General features: G+C 30.6%; 1 protein-coding gene across 6 annotated transcripts in view; it reads right to left on the bottom strand.

Annotated features, from left to right (window-relative positions):
* LOC139514715 (lysine-specific demethylase 6A-like) overlaps positions 1 to 15,013 on the bottom strand; it is a 76,854-nt gene that overhangs the window by 13,726 nt on the left and 48,115 nt on the right. For all 6 annotated transcript variants that reach the window (XM_071304286.1, XM_071304289.1, XM_071304288.1 and 3 more), the window contains 11 exons: positions 13,790 to 13,910; positions 12,608 to 12,662; positions 8,881 to 9,009; positions 7,303 to 7,429; positions 5,343 to 5,441; positions 4,106 to 4,278; positions 3,633 to 3,717; positions 3,008 to 3,098; positions 2,335 to 2,481; positions 1,275 to 1,460; positions 170 to 698 (listed from right to left, as the gene is read on the bottom strand). In XM_071304286.1, coding sequence (XP_071160387.1) covers positions 170 to 698; positions 1,275 to 1,460; positions 2,335 to 2,481; positions 3,008 to 3,098; positions 3,633 to 3,717; positions 4,106 to 4,278; positions 5,343 to 5,441; positions 7,303 to 7,429; positions 8,881 to 9,009; positions 12,608 to 12,662; positions 13,790 to 13,910 — 1,742 coding nt within the window. The remainder of the gene's footprint in view (positions 1 to 169; positions 699 to 1,274; positions 1,461 to 2,334; positions 2,482 to 3,007; positions 3,099 to 3,632; positions 3,718 to 4,105; positions 4,279 to 5,342; positions 5,442 to 7,302; positions 7,430 to 8,880; positions 9,010 to 12,607; positions 12,663 to 13,789; positions 13,911 to 15,013) is intronic.

The following is a 15,013-nucleotide window of genomic DNA, read 5'->3' as shown; positions in this document are numbered from 1 at the left end:
AGAACTTTTTGTCTGTTTTTATTCATATTTGCATTTATTAGCATTTCCCCCCATTTGACTTGAAGACAATGAATATATTAAGTCAACCTTGGATATGTAATGAATCAGAACCTACCTTGAGCTTTATTATATTAAGTCAACCTTTGATATTTAATGACTCAGAACCTACCTTGACCTTTAGTTGCTGCTAGAATTTCAAAAGCTTTCATTGATATTGTCAGCGGACAAGACGGTGGGAGTAATTCCTTTGGAATGGCCACAGTTCTATTATCACAATGTTTGTCCTCCTTTGATTGAGGTATTTCCTGAGACACTTTGGAATGTAACTTTGATGAGGGACTAGATTCAGCAGTGAATTGAGCGAGAATATCCTCTGCAATGGAGGTAGCGAGTGCTTGTTTTGGTGACAACATTGTCGATATATCACTATCATGTAAGTGTTCTGACACAAAGTTTTGAATGTCTTTAGGGAGATCTGAATCTGTTGAGGATGTATGAACTGATGATGACGATAATGAAGTTCCACTCGATGTGTGAGACCTGGACGTAACGTTGATGCCCTGAGTGTCACTAGAGGAATGCTGATTTACAGAAGGCACTCCATTGAGCATGTCTCGACCACCCGAGATGTTTGGTTTAGGAAATCGTTGAGTTCCTGGTTCCCCTGATAAAGCAGCAACTTTACTAGGATTATTGTCCTGTTATAGAATAAAATTAAGATATTTATGAAATCTAACATAGCAAGACCTTGATGATAAATAACAGAATTTGGTTTTCAGTGTACAACACAAATAAAAAAAATGTCAGTACATCTCTCTTCATAAACTAGGCCATTAGTTTTCTAGCTAAACTTGTTTTACATTTTTCATTTCAGGGCCTTTTTTAAGCCGACTATGCAATATGGACTTTGCTCATTCTTGAAGGCTGTAGGGTGACCTATAGTTGTTAATTTCCTTGTCATTTGGTCTCTTCTAGAGAATTGTCTCATTAGCAATCATACCACATCTTCTTTGTTATACTAAAATGAGTGATACATAAAAACAATATTTGATTCATTCTCAATCTCTCATACACTGAAAACAAAATTTCTCAAAAACTTTAAATGAAGGAATGCCATCTCAAATTGAGATTAAGTAGTGTGTTATCTTACCTTTTGGTGAAGTTGTTGCATTTTCATTTGATATGCTTGAAACAATTGATATGTTGTCGTACCTGCTGATTTAGTTGTTGCATTTTCATTTGATATGCTTTAAACAATTGATATGTTGTCGTACCTGCTGATTTAGTTGTTGCATTTTCATTTGATATGCTTTAAACAATTGATACTGTGTATGAAGTTGATGTAAGAGGTTAAGTTGAGTAGGATCTAACGACATCCGATTCTGTTGTAAATTCTGTAAAAGCTGCATCTGTTCATTAGTGAAGGTCACTGGTGAGGGTGGATGGAAATCATCATGAGGCTGAAAATAGAATTGTCATCTTATTATTTCATAGAATATTACCACAAACATGGAATCATCATGGGGATGAAAATAGAATTGTCATCTAATTATGTAATAGAATATTACCAGAAAAACAAGGAAAACAGCAATGTACCAATATTAGAGTAGACTAGAAAACACCATCTACATCACAGATCTGTGACTAAAACACATAGTTTCCCCTGCTATAAAAATCTTTGTGTTGGAACCGGGTTTTCTTACTACAGCTGGAAAATTCATTTGACAAAGATTGAATTAAGTAATATTTATCCCTGTATGATGACAAAGCATTTGCGCGCAGTTTGTTGACTGAGCATACGCTAGAGCGTGTCAGACTAGGATCCATAACAGTCTCCCAATTTGGATATTTTCTCAAAAATTGGTGTTTTTTGTGGAAAACAGATTTTTTCAAAGACAAAACACTACATTCTAATATTCATCATATAATTCCAACTTTGTATGGTTTCAGAGGAGTTGTGGCTCAATGAAATCAGTCTCTTCCTTTAGTAGTATAGATAACAACATGAGCATAGGAATGTACCTTTGTAATAATACACAGGAAATGGTAATCTACCAGGTTGTACCAGATATTAGATTACTATTACCACAATCTACCATATTGCTTTAGATTAACACATGATAATGTAAAACAGTTATAAAAGATTAACACAAAAATATGGTAATCTATCTATGGTGAAGCATGGTACTTTACCAAATAACACTTAATTTGAAGTTAAACAAAGTCATTTCATTCAGCTCTGACATAAGGCGTCCATAAATATTCACTCTGTGCTTAAGGTCTTTGAAATTTTAATAACTTCAGCTCATAAGAAACTGCTTCTGTAAAACTTACTCTTTTCCTGGCTTGAGGTTTCTTTTTCTTATCATCAAACATCTGACCTGGAGGCATCAGTCCCTGGGGTCCAGGGGAAAGAGAAGACTGTGGCATATTGGACTGAGGAGGCTGAGCTGGCATCATTGGGCCCTTTGCCAAGGGATGCTGCAATAAATAGCATTAGGATTAACCATCATTCAAAATATTACAAACAAATATGTACCATTAAAACGAATGTAATTAGTATCTTAGATGTATTTTCTAAATTGATCTAATCCTAAATTGATGGCTAGGAATAATAATTCCTGTTATTTGACACAGCTTTAATGTTTTCATGTTTTCTGCAACAATTCCTTGTCTGTTATAACCATTTTAAGTATTTTTTAATTAACCTGTTATACAAGACCAGCTGCCTTTGCAAAGTGCCATCCAATATTTGTCCAGTTACCTGTTGAATTAGATTGATTGATTTCTTAATGTTGTAGTTAATTGAATGGACTTCCTATCTTACCATAGTGTCATCCAGTATTGACATTTTACATAATTAAAACCTTGTCTTGGTCAGGTTTTCAATATGATCATTAAATATTTGATAATTAACCTGTATGATGAAACTGCATATTCTGTGATATTGATTTAATATTTCAGTCAATTTTGGTTTGATCGTATATTTAACGAGGTAAAAATATACCTGTGTAATGGGTCCAGCTCCCTGTCTTGATGTTAATTCTGCTGGAATAGGTAATGTCCACGCTTCTTCTATACTAGGCAAGGTTTTAGGTCTAAACATATATTCAAAAGATTATTTAAGAAATACAAGAAGTCAATTAAATTAAAGATTAAAAATTTTGTAATATTTTTTGCTACTATTAAAAGTGACTTGCTCGCATTTATTTATTGTTCATAAACATTTTTTAATTGAATCAATATGTCAACTTTATGCTATAATTGAACTTTTAGGACTTATTCTTTTGTTCTGATAGTTTTTTCATGCAATCTGTGCCAGCAGTTTAATCAGAATAAATAACTGTTATTCTGTCAAAAGTTGTCAACCAGAACACAGAACTCAATTTGTAAATATTCAGTATACACTGATGTACCAGTATAACTTATGGAAGCTTAAAAAATGTGCATGCATTAAAGAAAATCTTAGTGAAATTCTTATAACAGTTGTTCATCCAAGTTTATAATTATAGATAGGTAGATTTTGCAAAATTTTGCAACATTGCTTTATTCAATTTTCTAATCAATAACAATTTAATGTTTTATCAACATGTAATCATTAAACGATGGCCAATAGCACCACAGGGGCTTACCTATTCTGTAAATGTTGTATAGGAACACTGTCTAAATGTTGCTGAAGAAACTTTATTTTAGATGCTAAAGCAGAGTTAACTCCACCTGAAATATTAACAAATATTAATGTATTCTTCTGTCTTTAAGGTTTTTTTTCTCTCAAAACTTATTGTTCAATTCATAATGGCAAAGTAATACAAATTTTAAGATACAAAGCACCTTCAATTCAATTTTTTTTATTTGCAAAAATTTTCTTGATCTTAACGTATTTCTCCATAATTACTCTAAATTTAGGAATTATTGTGAGGTTCTTAATAATGGGAATAATAGGGCTCAGTGAGCATTGCAATAATAACCCCCATTCCTAAAATTGCAACAACTAATTTCTCATATTTGTCCTTTCTTGATAATTTGTCCTTTCTTGATGTCCATTTTTAAAAAAATTTTCACCTATAGTAGAACAAGATACATGAAGAATAATGTGTATACATACCTTTATTTCTAGTACCATTTATATAACATGTGTAAGCGTCCTTAGGTTGATTACAAGTTTCATAGAGAATTCCCAGATCAGTCCATGCTGCAGTGTGAGATTTATCTAGCTGTACAGCACAAATATAGGCTTGCAGAGCGTCCATAGGCTGGTTCTGTTGCTGATAAAGTACTCTGCAAAACAACAACACACTATTGTACTATAGATATATAGATGTAATGTAATGTATCTATGCAATGTAAATGTTGTTTTAATGTTGTAATTTAATTCCAAGGAAAAAGACCATAATGGTACTAATATATATATGGTCAGATGTGAGAAGAAAAAAACCCTCTAGTCATACCTTGGCATATATCTCCTACTTATATACTCGAATCTTAAAATATAACATATTTCCAAGAGACATAACTTCCATTAAAACACTAATATTTTCCAATCAGTTCGATATATTGCTAATGTGATTTTTTGACATAAATAAAATGAATGGCTGATGAGAAATGTGGAAATGACAGTGCTTACAATGTTTTTGTCTCTATTACTTTGTATATCTTCATTTCTAAGGGGCACAACTCCCCAAAACATATTTGATCAACATAGATTTTTATTGATTTTCATTGATCATCTCAAAAAGATTGATTTTCTCGCTTGATCAGGTACAGCGAAATTGAGAAAAGCAATAGTGTTGTGATGCCTAATCTTTTTATCTCTATTTTACCTATGACGACTTTGTTACTTTCATTGAAAACACGCATGTGTGCCCTAACTTTCTAGCTATATAATTTTTCCAATCACTTGACTCCACTGAGAAATGAAATATCAGTCAGTAAGATCAAAGGAAAATTTCGTAAATTAGCGATAATAGATATTATTGCTATTTTGTGCAATTTTCCTTTGATCTTTTTTGTGACAATTTTTCATATCATGCTATTCACTTGAGATGGCAAAATTATCACTAGAAACTAAGGAGGCACGGGGCGTTGCTAATGAAATTGACATGAAATTGACAACTTCTTCATAGGTAAAATGGTGAAAAACAGATTGTCGTACCGGCTCAAGCGAGAAAATCAATCTCGTTGAGATGATTGACGATAATCTATAATTACTGAATTAACCTTAACATGAATTTTAACTCCCATGAGAAATTTAAACAATTATAAATGTTAAAGCTTTACAATTTTGACTTAAAAACAATATTTACATTTCCAAGATAACAAACGAAAATATCTATAATACTTACCCTATTGAGCACCAGGTGTCAGCACTAGCTTCTGATTTGTCAATAGAGTTACGGTAGGAAACGAAAGCATCATGTACTTTTCCTAGGGCAGAAAAACACCTGAAAAATATTACACTCTGTTTAAAGATTCTGTCTAATAACAGTATCATATATTTAGATTTAATTAAATAACAGTATCATATATTTAGATTTAGTTAAATAACAGTATCATATATTTAGATTTAGTTAAATAACAGTATCATATATTTTAGAGAAATTTCAACATACGACATAGCATAATTCTGTAAACTGAACTTGATCCTGTGAATGACCAGTAAATACTATGAAAGATAAAAGACAATTTACATGTGTTTCACACCACACATATTACGTATGTGACGTCAAATAACATACACATATGTGTGAATTGACATCTCTCAGAAAAGGTCAAATGGTATTTTATTTCCAAAGCACAATAGATACAAACTACTGTAAAATTAACTTCAATTTACACCTCTGGACAAGCCTTATAGAGGTATATATACATCTTCATAGATCTATATAGGAAGAATAAAGTTCCAACAGGACAAATTCTCACCTTTGTTGACATAAATCAGGGAAGATTAAACAATAGTTTTTTTACTAAAGATTGATACAGACTACTATAAAGTTAACTTCAATTTACACCTGTGGACAAGCGTTATGAAGGTATATAGTAAGAATGGGCAGAATCAATTTGCGCCAATTGCAGTTTTGAAAAGGTATAAATTGCGCCACTCTGTTTTATTTTGATGGTATTAATTGCGCCAATAAATGAAATGAAATTGCGCCACATTTACCTGTAAATATTTTTTACTTAATATATCATAGCTGTACATGTTTTACCTATATCATACATGTACTATTATAATAATAATAATAATAATATCTTTATTTAAAGAGAGTAGCTCATCTGGATTAAACCAATTTTCAATAAGGCTCTCTACATACAATGTTAACAATATGAATAAAAAATAATTAATCTACTATTACACACATGTAAACAATAGACGTATATAAAGCAATAAAATATTATTTTAATTTCCACTTAAGATTTAATTGAACACTCATCATATTTAAGAAAACTCACCAAAAAATAAATTGTTTAGTATTAGAATATTTTTTCACGATTCAAGAGTGTCTGATATACCATTCAAGAAAATAGAGTCTGATAGAGGAAAAACCGGTCATCATTGTTGAGGAACACAAAATTCCGTCAGGCATTTGTACAGAAATCTGGAGAAATAAGGTGGAGATGTAACAGTTAAGAAAAAACTGGAGAAATAAGGTGGAGATGTACAGTTAAGTCGTGTTGTGCTAGGTTATCCACAGATGAATCGTGTACAATTATTTTGAATGGAGAATTAGATTATTATATGTCATGAAACAAAAGTCCAGAAATAAGAACGTCAAATTTTGAGAACTGCGTGCAAAAGAATTTTAGCAACCGATATGTTGCCAGAGCGACCTTTAAATATCAAAAAAATCAAAGCTCTTCAAAATTGAAGAAGAAAATTGATGACTTTGTGTTGTGTAACGAGTCAGAAAGCGAGATAATTTTATTAGGATGATTATTTTATTGGCGCTAATGATACCTATAGTTTTGAAAATTAGGTGGCGCAAAAGAAGTATTGGCGCAATTAAGTTGTGGCGCAAATGAGTTACTTTTTGGCGCAAAAAGATATCGCCCGTAAGAATCAAGTCCCAATAGGTAAAAAGTTTACCTTTGGTGTGACAAATACAGTCTCCTGGAGATTTCCAGATGACAACAGTTTATAAGTTTTCAATGACATCAAATAGCAGCCCTTCCTATCAATTTCCTTAAATAACTCCAATATAAAGCTCTCTCAAATCATAATACAATCTCATACTAGTGACTTATTTTAAATAAATTAAAAAAAAAGTAAATATAAGAATATTGGACCCGAAACAATAGACTAACCTTCCTAGAAGATACCAGGTCTGTCCGTTAGTTGGATCACACTCTAGTGATTTATTAAGATATAGAACTGCCGATGCCTCTCTAGATTTCTTGTCTCCTAGTTGATCAGATGTATGGTATAACCAACCTACAATAAAACATGACAAATATTAATACTTGGCTCTGTTTGAATATTCTTCCATATGAAATAACATATCTTTCTTATATATTGAACCAAGAACAAAACGTACTATTTTATTAATTTATCAATTTTCTACAGAAATATATATTGTTTGGGTATTGTATAGAGATGAGAAATAAATCAATATCAAACCACTTTTATTATGTCACATTATGATTTCAGCTTCCCAATAGTGAACTTTCCATTTCTATTGAGAGCAACATTTTGGCAGCACCTGTAGATGGACATGACAACAGATATCTTCTGATTGTTGTGATTTCACTGGGTATATATATTTATTTACATAAGCAACACAACAGGTGCCAAATGTGGAGCAGGATTTGCCTACCCTTCCAGAGCATATGATAATCCCAGGTTGTTGGTTGCGTTAATGGGTTCAGTTTTCTATGTTGTGTTGTGTGTACTGTTGTTTGACTTTTCTTTGTTTTTCGTCTTTTGCAGGCATTGTCAGACTGTTTTTGCCTAATGAGTTTGAATACCCGTTTCTTATCTTTAACATCATCATTTAAGGTCAATTTTGGTGGCTACTTGCAAAACAGAAATATTTGAAAACTAATCTGCAATTTGTTTATAAACCCATCTTTGAAACTCAGTTGACAAAATTTGTCAAATAGATAATTCTTTTTAACAGACATACAAAAAGATGTGATTAACAATGTTCTTTCTTATCCTCCTTAATGTTTAAAATTGAGGAGACAAGTTAATGCAGGATATGAATGATGGCACAAGTATTAAAGGACAGTCCAAATATACATAGTGAACAATAAAAGTACTTTTATTTGTCACTTGGACAAAATCGTTATTACAAAAATAAAAACCAGTAATTTATTTGTGTAGGATGCAAAACAAAAACACTTTCATGATTCAAGGTATTAACAAGTACATTCCAAAGTATGTTTAGTAATACTCAATGTACTATTTTGGTATATAATCATGTTATGAAATACTTAATAGTTTATTTCCAAATATCATTTCCTGTCCTTCAGCTGTCAAAGTCCACTTTAATGTTATGAAATAAATAACTGTACCAACAAAAAGAGAAACATTCAGCCTAATGCTGAGTTCACACGTAATTCCAATTCGATTCGCATTAACTAATTCAAATTAGTTTAATTCCCATTTGAAACGTTTTATGTCCTAATGTCAATTCTAATTTGAATTGCAATGCGCATCAAATTCGCTTTACTGTCCAAACGACGTTCACTTTTAATTAGAATTAAAAATAAGTGTGTGAACGCAATTAGCGGATTCAAATTCAATTCGAATTAAATGTATGTGTGAACGAGGCATTAATACCTGTGATATATTCTTAGACCGAATAAAATCAGAAAGAAAGCTTATTAATTTGCTGAAAAATTCACATACAATATACTCAGTATTCTGATAAATAAAATTACCTAGTTGTTTTAAAGCAGTAGCTTTCACAGATTTATCTAAATCTTCTGGAGCGATGAACTGTTCGTACGCTTCCTTAGCTTGTTTTATTTTACCCTGAACCTCCAACAAATGTGCAATATGTAGTTGTACTGAAATTAAAAGAAACAACATCTTGTTAGTGTTCAGTTTATGGTTGTATTATAACATGGAATCATTACTGAGAGAACTCAATCTTGTTCCTCTTATACTAATAAATAACAATCTGCTGTAAAGAATCAATTGTATTATAACATGGAATCATTACTGAGAGAACTGGGGTTAATCTTGTTCCTCTGATACTAATAAATAAGAATCTGCTGTTATGTATCAATTGAGCTGTGTCAGATAGAAATCGACCTTATGCAAATGCACCTATACATGTACATTTCAACTACTTTCATTGATTTATAACTTTCAAATAGGAAATAAAAATGAATTTTGATCCGTTTTGTAGGGTTTTATCAACTTAATTGTGATCCGTTTTGTAGGGTTTTATCAACTTATTTTTGATCCGTTTTGTAGGGTTTTATAAACTTATTTTTGATCCCTTTTGTAGGGTTTTATCAACTTAATTTTGATCCGTTTTGTAGGGTTTTATCAACTTATTTTTGATCCGTTTTGTAGGGTTTTATCAACTTAATTGTGATCCATTTTGTAGGGTTTTATCAACTTAATTTTGATCTGTTTTGTAGGGTTTTATCAACTTAATTTTGATCCGTTTTGTAGGGTTTTATCAACTTATTTTTGATCTGTTTTGTAGGGTTTTATCAACTTATTTTTGATCCGTTTTGTAGGGTTTTATCAACTTATTTTTGATCCTTTTTATAGGGTTTTATCAACTTAATTTTTATCTGTTTTGTAGGGTTTTATCAACTTTATTGTGATCCGTTTTGCAGGGTTTATCAACTTAATTTTGATCTGTTTTGTAGGGTTTTATCAACTTAATTTTGATCTGTTTTGTAGGGTTTTATCAACTCAATTTTGATCCGTTTTGTAGGGTTTTATCAACTTATTTTTGATCCGTTTTGTAGGGTTTTATCAACTTAATTTTGATCTGTTTTGTAGGGTTTTATCAACTTAATTTAATCTGTTTTGTAGAGTTTTATCAACTTATTTATGATCTGTTTTGTAGGGTTTTATCAACTTATTTTTGATCCGTTTAGTAGGGTTTTATCAACTTAATTTTGATCCGTTTTATAGGGTTTTATAAACTTAATTTTGATCTGTTTTGTAGGGTTTTATTAACTTAATTTTGATCTGTTTTGTAGGGTTTTATCAACTTAATTTTGATCCGTTTTGTAGGGTTTTATCAACTTATTTTTGATCCGTTTTGTAGGGTTTTATCAACTAAATTTTGATCTGTTTTGTAGGGTTTTATCAACTTAATTTTGATCTGTTTTGTAGTTTTATCAACTTATTTTTGATCTGTTTTGTAGGGTTTTATCAACTCATTTTTGATCCGTTTAGTAGGGTTTTATCAACTTAATTTTGATCCATTTTATAGGGTTTTATCAACTTAATTTTGATCTGTTTTGTAGGGTTTTATCAACTGAATTTTGATCTGGTTTGTAGGGTTTTATCAACTGAATTTTGATCCGTTTTGTAGGGTTTTATCAACTTAATTTTGACCTGTTTTGTAGAGTTTTATCAACTGAATTTTGATCCGTTTTGTAGGGTTTTATCAACTTAAATTTGATCTGTTTTGTAGAGTTTTATCAACTTAATTTTGATCTGTTTTGTAGGGTTTTATCAACATAATTGTGATCTGTTTTGTAGAGTTTTATCAACTTAATTTTGATCTGTTTTGTAGGGTTTTATCAACTTAATTGTGATCTGTTTTGTAGGGTTTTATCCACTTAATTTTGATCTGTTTTATAGGGTTTTATCAACTTAATTTTGATCCGTTTTGTAGGGTTTTATCAACTTAATTTTGATCCGTTTTATAGAGTTTTATCCACTTAATTTTGATCTGTTTTATAGGGTTTTATCAACTTAATTTTGATCTGTTTTGTAGGGTTTTATCAATTTAATTTTGATCTGTTTTGTAGGGTTTTATCAACTCAATTTTGATCCGTTTTGTAGGGTTTTATCAACTTATTTTTGATCCGTTTTGTAGGGTTTTATCAACTTAATTTTGATCTGTTTTGTAGGGTTTTATCAACTTAATTTTGATCTGTTTTGTAGAGTTTTATCAACTTATTTTTGATCTGTTTTGTAGGGTTTTATCAACTTATTTTTGATCCGTTTAGTAGGGTTTTATCAACTTAATTTTGATCCGTTTTATAGGGTTTTATCAACTTAATTTTGATCTGTTTTGTAGGGTTTTATCAACTGAATTTTGATCTGTTTTGTAGGGTTTTACCAATTTAATTTTGATCTGTTTTGTAGGGTTTTATCAACTTATTTTTGATCAGTTTTGTAGGGTTTTATCAATTTAATTTTGATCTGTTTTATAGGGTTTTATCAACTTATTTTTGATCCGTTTTGTAGGGTTTTACTAATTTAATTTTGATCTGTTTTATAGAGTTTTATCCACTTATTTTTGATCTGTTTTGTAGGGTTTTATCAATTTAATTTTGATCTGTTTTGTAGGGTTTTATCAACTTATTTTTGATCCGTTTTGTAGGGTTTTATCAACTTAATTTTGATCCGTTTTGTAGGGTTTTACCAATTTAATTTTGATCTGTTTTGTAGGGTTTTATCAACTTATTTTTGATCTGTTTTGTAGGGTTTTATCAATTTAATTTTGATCTGTTTTGTAGGGTTTTATCAACTTATTTTTGATCCGTTTTATAGGGTTTTACCAATTTAATTTTGATCTGTTTTATAGAGTTTTATCCACTTATTTTTGATCTGTTTTGTAGGGTTTTATCAACTTATTTTTGATCCGTTTTGTAGGGTTTTATCAACTTAATTTTGATCCGTTTTGTAGGGTTTTACCAATTTAATTTTGATCTGTTTAGTAGGGTTTTATCAATCAATTGATAATCATTGCATAAGGTCCACTTCTATCTGGCCCAGCTCAAATGTTACTTTGTTTACATCTGAATGAATGATTATATCATGAATAATTTTATGATTAAAGTCTTAAAGATAAAGGTTTACCTTTTACTATAAGTTTAAAGTTTCACATAAAATTTCATTGTGAATGATCCCCTTTACTAAGCAATGGTCAGATGAAATATGACAGTCGTACCCTGTACACGTAAAAATCCAGATACACTTTACCTACTGCTTTCAGCATCTGTGAAACAGACAATCACAAAAAATTAACCTTGAACTCTGTCTAACATGCTTAGACCTTGCAAGGAACCCAATAAAATAAAATCGTCCTACAACTAATAATAATCGTGAAATTCATGACAAACAAGAATGTGTCTATAGTACACAGATGCCCCACTCGCACTATCATTTTCTATGTTCAGTGGACTGTCAAATTGGGGTAAAAACTTTAATTGCCATTTAAATTAGAAAGATCATACCATATAAGGGAACATGTGTACTACGTTTCATGCTGTTTGACTTCAACTTTATCAAAAACTACCTTGACCAAAATATCCAACCTGGAGCAGGACAAACAGGCGAACCAATCAACAATCAAACCAATTGATGCACATACCAAATTACATGGGGCATTAAATTTCTATAATTTTTCCATGTTTGATTGTACCCATAAAATTCCTGAAATGTTGTATATTGAATACTTACTTTGTGCTTTGGACAAAGAACAAGGGCTTGAGTCTGTTAGTGCTTGTTTAAAATGCTGCAAATAGAAAGAATTAATATAAACATATGAAATGTGAGATTACATACAAGAATTTTGTTGTTTTATGAAACCAGTTAACAGGAATATCAATAATTTATAGGTTTACAGGAAACACATACTAAGCTAAAATTCTATTAAAGTTCAGTTGTGGTAAAAACTGAGTTTCAGGGTGAAAAAAACTTTTCTAAAAATATAAACATTTGTACACACAAACTGAAATTATAAACCTTTGAGAATATGAAAGTTAATATTATTTCTAACTATGTGTATATGTGTCTGAAAAAGTCAACCTTTGCATACATGTTCCTTAAAACCTCTGTATACTAAAACCATATATGGACTCAAATACCAATTTATATCTTTATGACAAAAACAGTGATAATTTTTGATCAGAATCTAGTTCTGTTTCATGGAATAAAATGAAAACGGTTTACAAAAGTAATCTTACTATCTGTCTAAACCTTTAGATATTATCACTTAACAGCAGTTGTAATATCTAACACATATCTATACATAGCTGTGGCCAAGATGTATTTGAATAAAAGTGATTTCTGAATGGATTTTTTCAAACATTGTTTCAACTGTCAAAGAAGAATTATTGAAAACGCCTTGTAAGATAGAGCCCTTAAGTCAAACAAGCTACCAGGTACACTTTTATAAATTGTGACTTGGATGGAGAGTTGTCTCATTGTACTCATACGATCATACCACATCTTCTTATATCTATAAAATTATCAATTAATTGATTTATTATTGTAAGTCTTCCAGTAAATATTACCATTTATAAAAAATTCTGAAAACCTACATATTTGTATATAGGCTGTGATCACACTGATAACCATAAGATATGTATGTTACAGGTGACCGAATCAGACCGGTATGTTGTCATACATATTTATATATATGCTGAACAACTACTAGTGACTGGTACTACCTTGGACTAGAACTAACTTGGATAGCACTATTTCAGACACTTAATGTTCTAGATATCCTTATTCAAATTATTCCCTAATTCTTCAAAGCTCACTATAACACACAATATTCTATTAGTCCTCTGAATTTCTGAAGAAACTACTTGGTCACCTTTTTATCATACAGTATTAACTTGTAGATATATATAGTACCTTCAAACTGACTTCATAATCTGTAGAAGTTTTACACATCAAACCAAGCCGTATTCTGATTTCATTAGCTCTGCTAAAACCTGGATCTGTATACAAGACTTGTTGAAATGCTCGTGTGGCCCTGAAATACAAAACCTCTTATTTAAAAGCATTATATAAAATGTATCTAAACTTATTGAAATGGACATCAGATTGACTCACTTTTTGTTCTTTTAGCATATAATTCTAAGATTTTAAGAAGAAATTACCTTATTGCCTATATACTAAATCTATTGTAGATAGTACATTATTAATTTTTTGACAATAATACCAATTAAAGTAAAGGTCAGATTGGTTACTAAACATCCTCAGGTCTTCTAAATAAAATCTATTTTACTATGAAAGTCTATCTAAGTCAACATTCAGACTGAAAATCAACTTCTAAAGTGAAGACATCATGACCCGAAATAACCCCTCAGAAACATGATGGCTAAAATCCTGAACAATATCATTATCATATTGTTTTTGTTGACAAATTGTGTATGACATAAAATACCTCAGTTAACAAACATTATGGAAAATAAAATTGAGAATGGAAATGGGAAATATGTCAAAGAGACAACAACCTGACCAAAGAGCAGACAACCATAGTTTGAAAACAAATACTTCATAGGTATATAATTATATCTTAATCCTGAACATCAGCTCCTGTGATTTTCACCTGTCAATGATTAGGTCAGGGTAAAAAATCAAGGTGAAATTAGATAATCATATTTTATGTTAAAATGATAACCAACAACAAATCATCTTGTATACGACTTTCAGGTGTATCAGGTAAAAGTTTTGACCTGAAGATTTAACCTGTATCTGTAAGTCTACCCCACTATAATCACATGACATGTTTAATCTGTTATATCAATAATCCATAGGACCATTCCTAATCCAGTACAAAATATACATAATATTATATTTCTATGGAATTATACCCAGGCAAGACTTGTATTCTAACCAAATACTTTTAGTGATGTCAAATATCAGTTAAATGTACATTTATAATTGAATTATAAATCAAACTTTTGGCATTTAATGAGGGTGGTAATGGGGGTACCTTCATGAAAAATAATGATAATAATTTGTGACATTTAAGGAATGACTGTAATATTTTTTCTGTCTTTGAAGAAATAACACAAAAAATTTGAAAAACACTAAATAAGGCACGAAGCGGGTTATTTAACAGTGTGCACC

The sequence above is a fragment of the Mytilus edulis genome, chromosome 3, assembly GCF_963676685.1.
Source record: "Mytilus edulis chromosome 3, xbMytEdul2.2, whole genome shotgun sequence".
Classification (NCBI taxonomy): domain Eukaryota; kingdom Metazoa; phylum Mollusca; class Bivalvia; order Mytilida; family Mytilidae; genus Mytilus; species Mytilus edulis.
The sequence above is the reverse complement of the archived record's forward strand: the minus strand, read 5'-3'. Positions and strand labels throughout refer to the sequence as shown.